Source organism: Pristiophorus japonicus, chromosome 2 (assembly GCF_044704955.1).
Source record: "Pristiophorus japonicus isolate sPriJap1 chromosome 2, sPriJap1.hap1, whole genome shotgun sequence".
In the NCBI taxonomy this organism is placed as follows: Eukaryota; Metazoa; Chordata; class Chondrichthyes; family Pristiophoridae; genus Pristiophorus; species Pristiophorus japonicus.
Genome location: NC_091978.1, coordinates 46,414,414 through 46,433,343, shown reverse-complemented (window position 1 = coordinate 46,433,343; position 18,930 = coordinate 46,414,414). Strand labels below are relative to the sequence as shown.

The 18,930-nt window shown below is 45.2% G+C and overlaps 1 protein-coding gene across 2 annotated transcripts in view; it reads right to left on the bottom strand.

Annotated features, from left to right (window-relative positions):
• pstpip2 (proline-serine-threonine phosphatase interacting protein 2) overlaps positions 1-18,930 on the bottom strand; it is a 190,532-nt gene that overhangs the window by 9,190 nt on the left and 162,412 nt on the right. Inside the window, exons 10-14 of one of the 2 annotated variants that reach the window (XM_070861854.1) lie at positions 11,902-12,000; positions 10,157-10,253; positions 7,891-7,963; positions 5,491-5,525; positions 337-403 (exon numbers count right to left, since the gene is read on the bottom strand). In XM_070861854.1, coding sequence (XP_070717955.1) covers positions 345-403; positions 5,491-5,525; positions 7,891-7,963; positions 10,157-10,253; positions 11,902-12,000 — 363 coding nt within the window. In that variant the 3' untranslated portion in view covers positions 337-344. The remainder of the gene's footprint in view (positions 1-336; positions 404-5,490; positions 5,526-7,890; positions 7,964-10,156; positions 10,254-11,901; positions 12,001-18,930) is intronic. The other variant, XM_070861844.1, reaches the window with a different exon arrangement.

The following is an 18,930-nucleotide window of genomic DNA, read 5'->3' as shown; positions in this document are numbered from 1 at the left end:
GTCGCCCTCCTGCACCAGCTCGCGCTGCTCCCGGGCCGCCGCACCTCCGCTCCTTTTATGGCCCCGACCTGCCGCTGGTATTCTCACGCCGGGCTAGTGGGGTTCCACAAATTCTGTTCTAGGCCCAAGCTTGATCTCTATCCGGTGAGTCCTGCTGGAAAGTATGGACGAGATAGAGAGTGGCCTCAGCTGATGCCCTCATCATTTAACAGGCTCATTATCGAGACTCACACATTAAGAATCACCATTTGGGAAAGGTACCAGAGACCAGGAACAAATGTTATTCCCACAGGAAAGAAAGAAGAAAAAAGGAGAAAACTGGAAGGCATGACGTACTTACACTGCTAATGGTGCCGAATGAATCTGTAATCATTTTCTCCAACTGTGGCATACTGTGGTTCATCTGCAATAAGAGTGTAAGCAAAGAGAGAGTTGAGGACATTGAAACGCCTCCTGTCTGAGAAGATCAACAAAGCCAAAACCTCTTAAACAAAAGCAAAATTCTATGGATGCTGGAAATCTGAAATAAAAACAAAAAATACTCAGCGAGTCAGGCAACATCTGTGGAGAGAGAAACAGAGTTGACATTTCATTTGGATGACCTGAAACGTTAACTCTGTTTCTCTCTCCACAGATGCTGCCTGACCTGTTGAGTATTTCCAGCATTTTCTGTTTTTATTTCTGTAGTCTCAATTAATTACATGGATTCAATTTTCTCTCTGAAAAGACACAAGACTACGACTCCGCGTGATGGGAAGGACACAGTTGGGAATAGTGAAATCAAAACTAGAATTGTAAATAATTATTTTGAAAAATTGTTAACATAATGAAGAACTGACAGCATGAGACCTACGGAGACAAGTCTTGCTATGGACACGTACGGGGTCAAATCGTTCTACCAGGTTTTCTCAATTTGGAACACTCTGATTACCAATAGACCTCTTGGGTTCCCGCTGGATGTTTTTCCTGCTCAAATCTACATCTGAACTGATAACAGGCACTTCCCGTGTAAAGCCAATGACCACCCATACCCTGTCCACCCCGGCACCAGCAGCCTTATTGCCTAAATAATAAGGTACAAACATGAGGCCTAAATACAACAACTTGCAATTTAATAGCGCCTTTAACGTAGTAAAACTTGCAATTTAAGGCACTTCACAGGAGTGTTATAATTTGACACCAAGCCACATAAGGAGATATTAGGGCAGAAGACCAAAGGCTTAGTCAAAGAAGTAGGTTTTAAGGAATGTCTTAAAGGAGGAGAGAGCGGTAGAGAGGTGGAGAGGTAATTTAAGAGCTTAGGGCCTAGGCAGCTGAAGGCACGGCTGCTAATGGTGAAGCGATTAAAATCAGGGATGCTGAAGTAACATAAAAAACATAGAACATAGAAAATAGGTGCAGGAGTAGGCCATTCGGCCCTTCTAGCCTGCACCGCCATTCAATGAGTTCATGGCTGAACAAGCAACTTCAGTACCCCATTCCTGCTTTCTCGCCATACCCCTTGATCCCCCTAGTAGTAAGGACTTCATCTAACTCCTTTTTGAATATATTTAGTGAATTGGCCTCAACAACTTTCTATGGTAAAGAATTCCACAGGTTCACCACTCTCTGGGTGAAGAAGTTTCTCCTCATCTCGGTCCTAAATGGCTTCCCCCTTATTCCTAGACTGTGTCCCCTGGTTCTGGACTTCCCCAACATTGGGAACATTCTTCCTGCATCTAACCTGTCTAAACCCATCAGAATTTTAAACGTTTCTATGAGGTCCCCTCTCATTCTTCTGAACTCCAGTGAATACAAGCCCAGTTGATCCAGTCTTTCTTGATAGGTCAGTCCCGCCATTCCGGGAATCAGTCTGGTGAACCTTCACTGCACTCCCTCAATAGCAAGAATGTCCTTCCTCAGGTTAGGAGACCTAAACTGTACACAATACTCCATGTGTGGCCTCACCAAGGCCCTGTACAACTGTAGCAACACCTCCCTGCCCCTGTACTCAAATCCCCTCGCTATGAAGGCCAACATGCCATTTGCTTTCTTAACCGCCTGCTGCACCTGCATGCCAACCTTCAATGACTGATGTACCATGACACCCAGTTCTCGTTGCACCTCCCCTTTTCCTAATCTGTCACCATTCAGATAATAGTCTGTCTCTCTGTTTTTACCACCAAAGTGGATAACCTCACATTTATCCACATTATACTTCATCTGCCATGCATTTGCCCACTCACCTAACCTATCCAAGTCGCTCTGCAGCCTCATAGCATCCTCCTCGCAGCTCACACTGCCACCCAACTTAGTGTCATCCGCAAATTTGGAGATACTACATTTAATCCCCTCGTCTAAATCATTAATGTACAATGTAAACAGCTGGGACCCCAGCACAGAACCTTGCGGTACCCCACTAGTCACTGCCTGCCATTCTGAAAAGTCCCCATTTACGCCTACTCTTTGCTTCCTGTCTGACAACCAGTTCTCAATCCATGTCAGCACACTACCCCCAATCCCATGTGCTTTAACTTTGCACGTTAATCTCTTGTGTGGGACCTTGTCGAAAGCCTTCTGAAAGTCCAAATACACCACATCAACTGGTTCTCCCTTGTCCACTCGACTGGAAACAAGAGAAGAGATAACCAGCCATGGATAACCAAGGAAATAAAGGAAAGTATCAAATAAAAGACCAATGCGTATAAGGTGGCCAAGGTTAGTGGGAAACTAGAGGATTGGGAAGATTTTAAGCAACAGCAAAGAATGACTAAAAAAGCAATAAAGAAAGGGAAGATAGATTACGAAGGTAAACTTGCGCAAAACATAAAAACAGATAGTAAAAGCTTTTACAGATATATAAAACGGAAAAGAGTGACTAAAGTAAATGTTGGTCCCTTAGAAGATGAAAAGGGAGATTTAATAATGGGAAATGTGGAAAAGGCTGAGACCTTAAACAACTATTTTGCTTCCGTCTTCACAGTGGAAGACACAAAAACCATGCCAAAAATTGCTGGTCATAGGAATGTGGGAAGGGAGGACCTTGAGATGATCACTATCACTAGGGAGGTAGTGCTGGACAGACTAATGGGATTGAAGGTAGACAAGTCCCCTGGTCCTGATGAAATGCATCCCAGGGTATTAAAAGAGATGGCGGAAGTTATAGCAGATGCATTTGTTATAATCTACCAAAATTCTCTGAACTCTGGGGAGGTACCAGCGGATTGGAGAGCAGCTAATGTAACGCCTCTGTTTAAAAAAAGGGGGCAGGCAAAAGGCAGGTAACTATAGGCCGGTCCTTGTGCATGAATCCCAAAAGGTTAGTTTGCAGGTGCAGCAGGTAATCAGGAAGGCAAATGGAATGTTGGCCTTCATTGCGAAAGGGATGGAGTACAAAAGCAGGGAGGTGTTGATGCAACTGTATAAGGTATTGGTAAGGCCGCACCTGGAGCACTGCGTGCAGTTTTGGTCACCTTACTTAAGGAAGGATATACTAGCTTTGGAAGGGGTACAGAGACGATTCACTAGGCTGATTCGAGAAATGAGGGGTTTACCTTATGATGATAGATTGAGTAGACTGGGTCTTTACTCCTTGGAGTTCAGAAGGGTGAGGGGTGATCTTATAGAAACATTTAAAATCATGAAAGGGATAGACAAGATAGACAAGGGGGAGACTAGAACTAGGGGGCACAGCCTCAAAATACGGAGGAGCCAATTTAAAACCGAGTTGAGAAAGAATTTCTTCTCCCAGAGGGTTGTGAATCTGTGGAATTCTCTGCCCAAGGAAGCAGTTGAGGCCGGCTCATTGAATGTTTTCAAGTCAAAGATTGATAGATTTTTAAGCAATAAGGGAATTAAGGGTTACGGGGAGAGGGCGGGTAAGTGGAGCTGAGTCCACGACCAGATCAGCTATGATCTTGTTGAATGGCGGAGCAGGTTCGAGGGGCTAGATGGCCTACTCCTGTTCCTAATTCTTATGTTCTTATGTTCTTATCCTCAAAAAATTCCAGAACATTTGTCAAGCATGATTTCTCTTTCACAAATCCATGCTGACTTGAACCTATCATGTCACCTCTTTCCAAATGCACTGCTATGACATCCTTAATAATTGATTCCATCATTTTACCCACTACCGATGTCAGGCTGACCAGTCTATAATTCCCTGTTTTCTCTCTCCCTCCTTTTTTAAAAAGTAGGGTTACATTGGCTACCCTCCACTCCATAGGAATTGATCCAGAGTCAATGGAATGTTGGAAAATGACTGTCAATGCATCCGCTATTTCCAAGGCCACCTCCTTAAGTACTCTGGGATGCAGTCCATCAGGCCTTAGGGATTTATCGGCCTTCAATCCCATCAATTTCCCCAATACAATTTCCTGACTAATAAGGATTTCCCGCAGTTCCTCCTTCTTACTAGACCCTCTAACCCCTTTTATATCCGGAAGGTTGTTTGTGTCCTCCTTAGTGAATACCGAACCAAAGTACTTGTTCAATTGGTCCGCCATTTCTTTGTTCCCCGTTATGACTTCCCCTGATTCTGACTGCAGGGGACCTACGTTTGTCTTTACTAACCTTTTTTTCTTTACATATCTATAGAAACTTTTGCAATCCGTCTTAATGTTCCCTGCAAGCTTCTTCTCGTACTCCATTTTCCCTGCCCTAATCAAATCCTTTGTTCTCCTCTGCTGAGTTCTAAATTTCTCCCAGTCCCCGGGTTCACTGCTATTTCTGGCCAATTTGTATGCCACTTCCTTGGCTTTAATACTATCCCTGATTTCCCTTGATAGCCACGGTTGAGCCACCTTCCCTTTTTTATTTTTACGCCAGACAGGAATGTACAATTGTTGTAGTTCATCCATGCGGTCTCTAAATGTCTGCCATTGCCCATCCACAGTCAACCCCTTAAGTATCATTCGCCAATCTATCCGAGCCAATTCACGCCTCATACCTTCAAAGTTAGCCTTCTTTAAGTTCTGGACCATGGTCTCTGAATTAATTGTTTCATTCTCCATACTAATACAGAATTCCACCATATTATGGTCACTCTTCCCCAAGGGGCCTCGCACAACGAGATTGCTAATTAATCCTCTCTCATTACACAACACCCAGTCTAAGATGGCCTCCCCCCTAGTTGGTTCCTCGACATATTGGTCTAGAAAACCATCCCTTATGCACTCCAGGAAATCCTCCTCCACCGTATAGGTCAGAATTGGAGGAGCGCAGACATCCCAGAGGGTTGTGCAGTTGGAGATTACAGAGACAGGGAAGGATGAGGCTATGGAAGGATTTGAAAACCAGGATGAGAATTTTAAAATCGAGGCTTTTTGTTAACAGGGAGCTAATGTAGGTTAGCGAGCACAGGGGTGATGGATGAATGGGACTTGGTGCAAGTTAGGACACAGACAGAAGATGACCTCAAGTTTACAAAGGTAAACAACTTATAGAGAACTGATTGAATGTCTTAATGACGTTAATATAATTTATTAACAATGTGTAGGGATAGCTACTTACATGCTGAATTATCAGGGTTTGACAGAGGCATACGTCTGAAGAAAAGAAAGGAAAATTGTGTTATTTCTCTCCCATAAGCACAAAATATTACATCCAAGATAACTTTGGAACACGGAGACAATAACATCCAATGTGACATTAATAATTAGGTAAATCTCACCATGATCTGAATTAGGAAACAAAAACAACACCTTTCCAGAACCAGGGGTCACAGTCTAAGGATAAGGGGTAAGCCATTTAGGACCGAGATGAGGAGAAACTTCTTCACCCAGAGAGTGGTGAACCTGTGGAATTCTCTACCACAGAAAGTTGTTGAGGCCAATTCACTAAATATATTCAAAAAGGAGTTAGATGTAGTCCTTACTACTAGGGGGATCAAGGGGTATGGCGAGAAAGCAGGAATGGGGTACTGAGGTTGCATGTTCAGCCATGAACTCATTGAATGGCGGTGCAGGCTCGAAGGTCCGAATGGCCTACTCCTGCACCTATTTTCTATGTTTCTATGTTTATGTATGTCACCTTCAGTTGTTCTTTTGCTCAAACTTCTGATTAAGCTTTTATTTTTTCCACTTTTTTTTCTCCGCTTTCCTCTTGAAGGAACCAATTCATACTGGGCTACAGTTCCACGTGCTGAAGCATCATCATAGGCAGTCCCTCAAAATCAAAATCGAAGCAACCTCTGTAACTCACCGAATATGAGCAGGACAGTTGGTTGGTTGGCTATGTTGTCAAAACCCAAAGTCCACAAACACACTTTCCATTAGCGATCACTGCCCAACAACTAGGAACAGGAAGCCTGGCTGGTACTTTCTTCCATCCTAGCCCAGAGCCAAGAAGCCACCAACGCCACCACAGCTGAAATCAGTTCACTCAGTACAAACCAAAGATTGAAGATGGGAATCTCCTAGTCAGGCTCATTACTACACATTGGGGCAGTCAGGCATCTATTTACTGTATGTTTCTTATTGCCCTGTGCTTACAATGACCAACAATGACAAGAAGGTCCGAAGTAGGGACTAGATTTTGCAATTTTGGCACACTGTTTGAGATCAATGAATCATGTACTGCAGTAGAATATCAAGAAAAGCTACAAGGACACTATAACAGGCATGTTCCTAATTCATTATGGATACCAATCCTGTTGCAATATTGACAGGACTGCGTTTCCTGGCTGATCCTGGACCACCATTACCCATCCTGCACCATCCTCTCACCATTACCCATCCTGCACCACCCTCTCACCATTACCCATCCTCCACCAACCTCCCACCATTACCCATCCTGCACCAACCTCCCACTATTACCCATCCTGCACCACCCTCCCACTATTACCCATCCTGCACCACCCTCTCACCATTACTCATCCGCACCACCATCTCACCATTACCCATCATGCACCAATGTCTCACTGTTACCCATCTTGTACCAACCTCCCACCATTACCCATCCTACACCAGTGTCTCACCATTACCCATTCTGCACCAACCTCTCACGTAAATAGAGGCAAAGAGTACAAGAGTGTGGAAATTATAATGAACCTGTATAAAACTGGAGTATTAGGTCCCATTCTAGGCACCACACTTTAGGAAGGATGTGAAGGCCTTAGAGAGGGTGCTGAAAAGATTTACGAGAATAATTCCAGGGATGAAGGACTTCAGTTACATTGATAGACTGGAAAAGCTGGGGTTGTCCTCCTTGGAGAAGAGAAGTTTGAGAGGAGATTTGATAAGAGATGTTCAAAATCATGAGGGGTCTGGACAGAGTAGATAGAAAGAAACTGTTCCCTTTGGCAGAAGGGTCGAGAACCAGAGGGCACAGATTTAAGGTGATTGACAAAAGAACTAAAGGTGACATAAGAAAAAACTTTTTTACACAGCGAGTGGTTAAGATCTGGGATGCTCTGTCTGTGGAGGCAGATTCAATTTTATCTTTCAAAAGGGAGTTGGATAAGTATCTGAAGGAGAAAAAATTGCAGGGCTATGGGGAAAGGCTGGGGGCAGTAGTACTAGCTGAGAGTCAGCATGGACTCGATGGGCCGAATGGCGGCCTTCTGTGCTGCAACCATTCTATGATTCTCACCATTACCCATCCTGCACCACCAAAGTAACAATTATTTTCCCAAATCTTGATCAGTTCCCAGTTTGAAAGCAAGGGCACAGGAGACAGGATATGATATATACTCAAATGACGGGAGGCCACGTACTGTACACAATACACAAAAAGTTGTCAGATTTGAGACTGGTCTCATTTGTGGTGAGAAGGAGTCTGGTTTTACAGGATTTTCCTTCCTCCCACCCTGGGATATGGACATTGGAACAGATTGAAGCAACGGGATCAGAGGGAATAAACAATGACATTGCCTGAAAGCCCCTATCTTCGCTTGCTATTTACAGCTCTCACCTCGGGGCGGCAGGAACCCGGCTCTGAGCAGTTCCTCTCTGCCCGCTGTAATAATTCTCATATGCGACGGAGGCTGAATAAACAAAATGGAAAAAAGCACACCGCTTGTTATTGTAAAAAAAAAATCACCTTTTCTTTCCCCACTTGCGGTCTTGCTCCCAGACCTGCTCCCAGGCCTCGGTCAATGTCAATCCACACCTGCTGAGCAAGACTGGACATCGGGGTGAATCACTACTTCTCCCTCCCTCTCTGTGGAGACGCTCCGCTTAGAGCAGTGAGCTGGAGCTTGCAAACAACCACCATCACTCCATAGCGTAGCAGGTCCATTAGTTGCATGTCCGCTATGGTTACAAGCTAATACATAAGAAACACATGAGCGCCTGCTTCCCCCCCAGAGAGGAGATTTACGAGGATGCTGCCTGGAGTGGAGAATCTTAGCTATGAGCACAGATTGGATAGGCTGGGTTTGCTCTCCTTGGATCAGAGGAGGCACTTCATTGAGGTGTATAAAATTTTGAAGGGCTTGGATATAGTGGATAGCAAGGGCCTATTTCCCTTGGTGGAGGGGTCAATTACAAGGGGGCATAGGTTTAAGGTGGTTGGTGGAAGGTTTAGAGGGGATTTGAGTAGAAGCTTCTTCAAGCAGAGGGTTGTGAGGGTCTGGAACTCGCTGCCTGGAAGGGTGTGGAGGCGGGAACCCTCACCACATTTAAAAGGTGCTTGGATGGGCACTTGAAGTGCCGTAACTTGCAGGGTTACGGACCTAGAGCTGGTAAGTGGGATTAGACTGGATAACCTCTTGTTGGCCGGTATGGACACGATGGTAACTGCATCATGGAATCTTATACGGCCAGTGATCTCCTGGACTAGTTTCGATTGCCTAGATGGGTCGGAGAGGAATTTTCCAAGATTTTTTCCTCCCAATCGGCCTGGGTTTTTATCTGTTTTTTTGCCCCTCCCAGGTTATCGTATGGCTCCGGGTGAGGTGGAGTGTAAAAATGTGGCGATACATGGGGTATCGCAGTTGTGTGGGGCAGACTGGTTGGGCCGGGTGTTCTTTACCTGTCCGCCATTGTTCATGGGTTTATATGTAACCTTCAGGGCTGCTGACCGAGGGCCATGTGGCTCTTTGTCGGCCGGCACGTACACGATGGGACAAAATGGCCTCCTTCTGCGCTGTAAATTTCTATGTTTCTTAACCACCCAATTTTCTACCCTTCTCTTCTGAAGATGCTTACTCTCGCCATACTATGGTTCCTCGGGCGTCCGTAGCTCTTTTGAACATTGCAGGTATCACATCAAGCCCAATCCTGCCCTCATGTAACGTGCACACATGTGCAATTACAGCAGTGGTCACTGGACCGGGATCAGTAGCAGGAACCCCAGCTCATCTTCCCCCTCATTAACCCAGGGACACTGAGGCGAATTGCGGCAATCCCCCCACCCCCCCCCCCCCCCCCGAGATCCGCTGATTTACTACAAATCCAAGAACTGGCAGCTAATTCAGCAGAACCCAGGCAACAAGTTATCCACTGAGGCTCCTTTTTGACTGTACTTTAAAATGGACAATCACATCCATAGCAAAACTGATTGGTCACATTCAGATATTCACAAATTAACCCACAGTGTCGGCTGTGGCTCAGTGGGTAGCACTCTCTGAGTCAGAAGGTTGTGGGTTCAAGTCCCAGTCCAGGGACTTGGGACCATAAATCTAGGCTGATAATCCAATGCAGTGCTGAGGGAGTGCCGCACTGTCAGAGGTGCCGTCTTTTGGATGAGGCATTAAACCGAGGTCCCGTCTGCTCTCTCAAGTGGATGTAAAAGGTCCCATGGCACTATTTCGAAGAAGAGCGGCGGAGTTATCCCTAGTGTCCTGGCCAATATTCATCCCTCAATCAGCATCATTAAAACAAATTATCTGGCCATTATCACATTGCCGTTTGTGGAAACTTGCTGTGCGCAAATTGGCTGCCGTGTTTCCCACATTACAACAGTGACTACACTCCAAAAGTACTCCATTGGCTGTAAAGCGCTTTGAGACGTCCGGTGGTCGTGAAAGGCGCTATATTAATGCAATTCTTTCAAAACATTCCAACAGGAACTGCGATTCACCTTGGCGCAATTGGATTGGGGGAGGTTCAGCATTCGGCCTCACTAAGCCAGCTTAACCTCGAGTATGCTCAACAGCCCTTCACAAACTCCAGTGGAGTGCACAGTGTCTATCACGAGTTGTAACATGGCCTCCTGCTAAAGGAGACAGCGGTACCTGGTGGAGTGTCCCCAGTCCTTTTCAAGTCTATGAAGAATTCAAGGTCTTTCTGTATGTTGCACTGTTCCAGCACCTTGCGTATTTCTTCATACATCTAAAGGTGGAGCAAAAAGAAAGATGAAGGAGACCTCAAGAGAGGAAAAAAAATATTTGGTCTGAATTCCCAACTAAAATCCCACCAATGTAACAAGACCCATCTTGTTGACGCGTCCTTTATCACCACATGTAGGATTCATTCTTACCCTTTTCAGAGTATAAAAGCAGAGAAATCCTGCACAGGGTATTGGTGAGGTCACACCTGGAGTACTGCGCACAGTTTTGGTCTCCGTATTTAAGGATTAAGGTTGATTCTGGAGATGAGTGGATTGATTTATGAAGATAGGTTGAGTAGGTTGGGCCTATACATATTGGAGTTCAGAAAATGAGAGGTGATCTTATTGAAACATATAAGACCATGAGGGGGCTCGACAAGGTGGATGCAGAGAGGATATTTCCACTCATAGGGGAAACAGCCTTAGAATAAGGGGCCGCCCATTTAAAACTGAGATGAGGAGAAATTTCTTCTCTGAGACGGTTGTAAATCTGTGAAATTCTCTGCCCCAGAGAGCTGTGGAGGCTGGGTCATTGAATATATTTAAGGCGGAGGTAGACAAATTTTTGAGTGATAAGGGAGTAAAGGGTTAAGGGGAGCGGGCAGAGAAGTGGAGCTGAGTGTGGTCACTCGATCAGCTCCGTTGGGCAGGCCACATAGTTCGCATGCCAGACACGAGTCTCCTAAAGCAAGCGCTCTACTCGGAACTCCTTCACGGCAAACGAGCCAAAGGTGGGCAGAGGAAACGTTACAAGGACACCCTCAAAGCCTCCCTGATAAAGTGCAACATCCCCACCGGCACCTGGGAATCCCTGGCCAAAGACCGCCCTAAGTGGAGGAAGTGCATCCGGGAGGGCACTGAGCACCTCGAGTCTCATCGCCGAGAGCATGCAGAAATCAAGTGCAGGCACGGAAAGAGCGTGCGGCAAATCTATCCCACCCTCCCCTTCCCTCAACGACTATCTGTCCCACCTGTGATTGGGACTGTGGCTTTCGTATTAGACACCTAAGGACTCACTTTAAGAGTGGAAGCAAGTCTTCCTCGATGATGATGGAGCTATGTCCATGATTAGATCAGCTATGATCTTATTGAATGGCGGAGCAGGCTCGAGGGGCCAAATGGCCTACTCCTGCTCCTATTTTTTATGTTCTTATGTTCTTTTCATGGCTTGCAACCAAGGACCTAATAGTAGTTTGAATGCAAGTCCGCTGCAAAGTTTGTAACAACACTGCTTTTGAAGGAGCAGGTTAGCTGTCTGTGTAATGTATTCACCTGTGAGCATGCTCATGGGTTTGTGGAGCTGTTGCATTGTGAGTGGCTTAGCCAGTCACGTGATGTTCACAAGACTCAATAAAACCCCAGTCAGTTGGGTCTAGGTCATCCACGATGAAGTATGCAGTTGTGAGTTTAGTGGATGAATTGGCAATGTGGTGTGTGATTGTTAAACCTTGTTAATAAACCAACTAGTTCTTAATAGCAACGTGTTGCTATAAACTCTTAAGCAAAGAACCCATGAAATAAATACATTATAGTCTGTCTTTTCATCAATGTCGGCAAGAAATTATGCCTCACACGTGGGGAAGGAATTTAAAAAATAAATAAAGAATGAAACATGAATCAGAAAGGGGCAAGAAAGCAATGAACTCCTACCTCGTCACTGGTCACGCACTCCTGAGAGAGCTGGTTGGCATGCACCCACATGGCATTACGGATATTGTATATCCGCTCGCAGTCCTGCTTCTCAAGGAACTGCAATCAGAAAAAGTTGTATTAAGTTATACGTCTCCATCCTTCCCCCAGACGTAAACTCACTGCCGTGCCAGAATGAGTTTCATATTCATCAAGTAATCGTGAGCCCCAGTACTCAGACTTCCTCTTAAAGTGCCAGGTTTCATGCCCACAAGCTCGTCAGGTTGGCTAGAAATTCAAGTTGAACAACTGATGGATAAGAGATCTGTCATATCTCATTTTCTGGATTGTGCACTAGATACGCTCATGAGTTCAGCATCAGCAGTCACTCCTGTAAGGACACGATGCACTCCCACAATCCAGAGTACACCCTTTCCTGCCCAGTTTTTAAGGTAAATAAGGTGAGACCCAGGGATCATAAAAGTATTACTAAATATACCGAATACTGGAATGTATCACATGCCGACTTGTGATTCGCCACTCTCCAAAAACTGGACTGGATAAACACTCATCAAAATTGCGACACGGACTTTGGACAGTGTATTTATATTTAATTTGATTTATAACAGACTAGTTCCCCCAGTACTGGAATATGGTTCCCCCAGGATACGGTTCCCCCAGTACCGGGATACGGTTCCTCCAGTACCGGGATAAAGTTCCCCCAGTACCGGGATATGGTTCCCCCGGGATACGGTTCCCCCAGTTCCGGGATACAGTTCTCGTGGGATACAGTTCCGCTGGGATACAGTTTCCCCAGTACCGGGATACGGTTCCGCGAGTACCGGGATACGGGTCCCTCAGGATATGATTTCCCCAGTAACGGGATACGGTTCCCTCGGGATACAGTTTCCCCAGTACCGGGATACGGTTTCCCGAGTACCGGGTTACGGTTCCCTCGGGATATGGTTCCCCCAGTCCAGGGATACAGTTTCCCCAGGATACGGTTCCCTCGGGATACGGTTCCCCCAGTACAGGGATACGGTTTCCCCAGTACAGAGATACGGTTCCCCGGGATACGGTTCCCTCAGGATACAGTTCCCTCGGGATACAATTTCCCCAGTACCGGGATACGGTTTCCCCAGTTCCGGGATACGGTACCCTCAGGATACGGTTCCCCCAGTACCGGGATACGCTTCCCTCGGGATACAGTTTCCCCAGTACCGGGATACGGTTCCCCCAGTACCGGGATACGCTTCCCTCGGGATACAGTTTCCCCAGTACCGGGATACGGTTTCCCCAGTACCGGGATACGGTTCCCTCAGGATACGGTTCCCTCGGGATACAGTTCCCCCAGTACCGGGATACGGTTTCCCCAGTACCGGGAGCCCCTGATACCTTGTTTAAATGCTGAATCTTCTCTGGTCTTGTCTTTTTTGGTCCCCTTTATCAGATTGTATTAATAAACTTGCCGCGTCTTACTTTTCAGATATTAGGAAGCGTCGGTACCTAAATCGGTTCCCTTCACATATCCTGCCTCACCTACTGTTTGTTTCTAGCATGGTTTGTTTCTGGTGAGTATGTTGAACATCAGCCCAAACTCTGGTACGTTAAAAAAACACAAAACGTGCTGGAAATACACAGTAGACCAGTCAGCATGAGTAAAGAGAAAGTACAGCTGATTTAGTATGAAAGGTCATCGACCTGAAACGTTAACTTTGTTTCTCTCTCCACAGATGCTGCCTCACCTGCTGAGTATTTCCAGCATTTTCTGTTTTTATTTCTGATTTCCAACACCCGCAGTATTCCGCTTTTATAAGAACATAAGAATTAGGAACAGGAGTAGGCCATCTAGCCCCTCGAGCCTGCTCCGCCATTCAACAAGATCATGGCTGATCTGGCCGTGGACTCAGCTCCACTTACCCGCCCTCTCCCCGTAACCCTTAATTCCCTTATTGGTTAAAAATCTATCTATCTATGATTTGAATACATTCAATGAGCTAGCCTCAACTGCTTCCTTGGGCAGAGAATTCCACAGATTCACAACCTTCTGGGAGAAGAAATTCCTTCTCAACTCGGTTTTAAATTGGCTCCCCCGTATTTTGAGGCTAGTTCTAGTCTCCCCAACCAGTGGAAACAACCTCTCTGCCTCTATCTTGTCTATCCCTTTCATTATTTTAAATGTTTCTATAAGATCACCCCACATCCTTCTGAACCCCAACGAGTAAAGACCCAGTCTACTCAATCTATCATCATAAGGTAACCCCCTCATCTCCGGAATTAGCCTAGTGAATCGTCTCTGTACCCCCTCCAAAGCCAGTATATCCTTCCTTAAGTAAGGTGACCAAAACTGCACGCAGTACTCCAGATGCGGCCTTACCAATACCTTGTACAGTTGCAGCAACACCTCCCTGCTTTTGTACTCCATCCCTCTCGCAATGAAGGCCAACATTCCATTCGCCTTCCTGATTACCTGCTGCACCTGCAAACTAACTTTTTGGGATTCATGCACAAGGACCCCCAGGTCCCTCTGCACCGCAGCATGTTGTAATTTCTCCCCATTCAAATAATATTCCCTTTTACTGTTTTTTTTTCCAAGGTGGATGACCTCACATTTTCCGACATTGTATTCCATCTGCCAAACCTTAGCCCATTCGCTTAATCTATCTAAATCTCTTTGCAGCCTCTCTGTGTCCTCTACACAACCCGCTTTCCCACTAATCTTTGTGTCATCTGCAAATTTTGTTACACTACACTCTGTCCCCTCTTCCAGGTCATCTATGTATATTGTAAACAGTTGTGGTCCCAGCACCGATCCCTGTGGCACACCACTAACCACCGCTTTCCAACCCGAAAAGGACCCATTTATCCCAATGCTCTGCTTTCTGTTCGCCAGCCAATTCTCTATCCATGCTAATACATTTCCGCTGATTCCGCGTACCTTTATCTTCTGCAGTAACCTTTTGTGTGGCACCTTATTGAATGCCTTTTGGAAATCTAAATACACCACATCCATCGGTACACCTCTATCCACCGTGCTCGTTATATCCTCAAAAGATTCCAGTAAATTAGTTAAACATGATTTCCCCTTCATGAATCCATGTTGCGTCTGCTTGATTGCACTATTCCTATCTAGATGTCCGCCTATTTCTTCCTTAATGATAGCTTCAAGCATTTTCCCCACCACAGATGTTAAACTAACCGGCCTATAGTTTCCTGCCTTTTGTCTGCCCCCTTTTTTAAACAGAGGCGTTACATTAGCTGCTTTCCAATCCGCTGGTACCTCCCCAGTGTCCAGAGAATTTTGGTAGATTATAACGAATGCATCTGCTATAACTTCCGCCATCTCTTTTAATACCCTGGGATGCATTTCATCAGGACCAGGGGACTTGTCTACCTTGAGTCCCATTAGCCTGTCCAGCACTAAACCCCTAGTGATGGTGATTATCTCAAGGTCCTCCCTTCCCACATTCCCGTGACCAGCAATTTTTGGCATGGTTTTTGTGTCTTCCACTGTGAAGACCGAAGCAAAATAATTGTTTAACGTCTCAGCCATTTCCACATTTCCCATTATTAAATCCCCCTTCTCATCTTCTAAGGGACCAACATTTATTTTAGTCACTCTTTTCCATTTTATATATCGATAAAAGCTTTTACTATCTGTTTTTATGTTTTGCGCAAGTTTACTTTCGTAATCTATCTTTCCTTTCTTTATTGCTTTCTTAGTCATTCTTTGCTGTCGTTTAAAATTTTCCCAATCTTCTAGTTTCCCGCTAACCTTGGCCACCTTATACGCATTGGTTTTTAATTTGATACTCTCCTTTATTTCCTTGGTTATCCACGGCTGGTTATCCCTTCTCTTATCGCCCTTCTTTTTCACTGAAATATATTTTTGTTGAACACTATGAAAGAGCTCCTTAAAAGTCCTCCACTGTTCCTCAATTGTGCCACCGTTTAGTCTGTGTTCCCAGTCTACTTTAGCCAATTCTGCCCTCATCCCACTGTAGTCCCCTTTGTTTAAGCATAGTACGCTCGTTTGAGACACAACTTCCTCACCCTCAATCTGTATTACAAATTCAACCAGACTGTGATCACTCATTCCGAGAGGATCTTTTACGAGGAGATCGTTTATTATTCCTGTCTCATTACACAGGACCAGATCTAAGATAGCTTGCTCCCTTGTAGGTTCTGTAACATACCCATATGCATTCTATGAATTCCTCCTCCAGGCTACCCCGTGCGATTTGATTTGACCAATCGATATGTAGGTTAAAATCCCCCATGATTACTGCCGTTCCTTTTTCACATGCCTCCATTATTCCCTTGATTATTGCCCGCCCCACCGTGAAGTTATTAATTGGGGGCCTATAAACTATGCCCACCAGTGACTTTTTCCCCTTATTAGAAATATCTCTAATTTCCACCCACAATGATTCAACATTTTGTTCATTAAAGCCAATATCATCTCTCACAACTGCCCTGATATCATCCTTCATTAACAGAGCTACACCACCTCCTTTCTCTTCTTGTCTATCTTTCCGAATTGTCAGATACCCCTGTATGTTTAATTCCCAGTCTTGGCCCCCCTGCAACCACGTTTCTGTAATGGCCACCAAATCATACCCATTTGTAATGATTTGTGCCGTCAACTCATTTACTTTATTTTGTACCGGTTATTTAGAGTGCGCATCCTTCATCAGAACTGATGGGCTGGTGTTCTGGTCAAGGGTCAAAGGTAACCTGTCTTTTCTCTACACAGGCGCTGACTGGCCTGCTGAGTATTTCCAGCATTTTCTGTTTTTGATGTCAGGTTTCCAGCGTTTGCAGTTTGACCTTTTTATTCTGGTACTTTACAAATAGTTCCTCCGAGAGCCTCCTGATGGCAGTGCTGAGCTTCGAACAGCCAGCTGACCTCAGCACCGACACCACCATGGGTTCTGGGGTTACTGCAGCCCTGGCCTGCAACCACTATCGTATTCATAACCAGCAACAGGAACTGGCACAAACGCAAAATACTGCGGATGCTGGAATCTGAATAAAAACAGAAAATGTTGGAAATACTCAGCAGGTCAGGCAGCATCTGTGGAGAGAGAAACAGAGTTAACATTTCGGGTCTGTGGCCCTTTGTCAGAATTGGAAATAGTTCGAGATGTAACAGATTCTTAAGGAAGTGCAGGGGCACTGAAAGGGGGGAGGGGAGGAAAGAATAAAAGGGAAGGTCTATGATAGGGTGGAAGGCAGGAGAGATTTAAGACCATAACCTCTGCCCATATTTCTTTTCCCTTTCCTCTGTCCTATTTTTTTTTACAAACCCCCCTTTTTCCTCTTTCCCATGGCAGCTGGTGATGATTCCGCCATTCACACCCTACCTAGACTCATCTTTTGTTTCCTAACTTGTGCCATTACCACCTCATTTTGCCCATCATCCCTTTTGTCTCTCTAATCTCTCCTGCCTTCCACCCTAGCACAGACCTTCCCTTTTGTTCTTTCCTCCCCTCCCCCTTTCAGTGTCCCTGCACTTCTTGAACATAGAAACATAGAAAATAGGTGCAGGAGTAGGCTACCTCACCATTCAATATGATCAGGGCTGATCATGCAACTTCAGTATCCCATTCCTGCTTTCTCTCCATACCCCCTGATCCCTTTAGCCATGAGGGCCACATCTAACTCCCTTTTGAATATATCTAATGAACTGGACTCAACAATTTTCTGTGGTAGAGAATTCCACAGGTTCACAATTCTCTCGGTGAAAAAGTTTCTCTTCATCTCGGTTCTAAATGGCCTACCCCTTATCCTTAGACTGTGATCCCTGGTTCTGGACTTCCCCAACATCGGGAACATTCTTCCTGCATCTAATCTGTCCAATCCCATCAGAATTTTATATGTTTCTATGAGATACCCTCTCATTCTTCTAAATTCCAGTGAAAATAAGCCTAGTCGATCCAGTCTTTCTTCATATGTCAGTCCTGCTATCCCAGGAATCAGTCTGGTGAACCTTCGCTGCACTCCCTCAATAGCAAGAATGTCCTTCCTCAGGTTAGGAGACCAAAACTGTACACAATACTCCAGGTGTGGCCTCACCAAGGTCCTGTACAACTGTAGCAACACCTCCCTGCCCCTGTACTCAAATCCCCTCGCTATGAACGCCAACATGACATTTGCTTTCTTAACCGCCTGCTATACCTGCATGCCAACCTTCAATGACTGATGTACCATGACACCCAGGTCTCGTTGCACCACCCCTTTTACTAATCTGTCACCATTCAGATAACAATCTGCCTTCGTGTTTTTGCCACCAAAGTGGATAACCTCACACTTATCCACATTATACTGCATCTGCCATGCATTTTCCCACTCACCTAACCTGTCCAAGTCACTCTGCAGCTTCTTAGCATTCTGCTCACAGCTCACACCGCCACCCAGCTTAGTGTCATCTGCAAACTTGGAGATATTACATTCAATTCCTTCATCTAAATCATTAATATATATTGTAAATAGCCGGGGTTGCAGCACTGAACCTTGCAGTACCCCACTAGTCACTGCCTGCCATTCTGAAAAGGACCCGTTTATCCCGACTCTCTGCTTCCTGTCTGCCAACCAGTTCTCTATCCACGTCAGTACATTACCCCCAATACCATGTGCTTTGATTTTGCACACTAATCTCTTGTGTGGGACCTTGTCAAAAGCCTTTTGAAAGTCCAAATACACCACATCCACTGGTTCTCCCTTATCTACTCTACTAGTTACATCCTCAAAAAATTCTAGAAGATTTGTCAAGAATGATTTTTCTTTCATAACTCCATGCTGAGTGTTACATGTCAAACTTTTCCAGTTCTGACGAAAGGTCACAGACCTGAGACATTAACTCTGTTTCCCTCTCCACGGATGCTGCCTGATCTGCTGAGATTTCCAGCATTTTCTGTTTTTATAACAGGAACTTTCATTTGTACAGTTCCTTTAACATAATAAAACATTCCAACGTGTAAAAAGATCTTTGTAAGACCACAGTTGGAGTACTGTGTTCAGTTGTGGGCTCCACACAATAGGACGAAT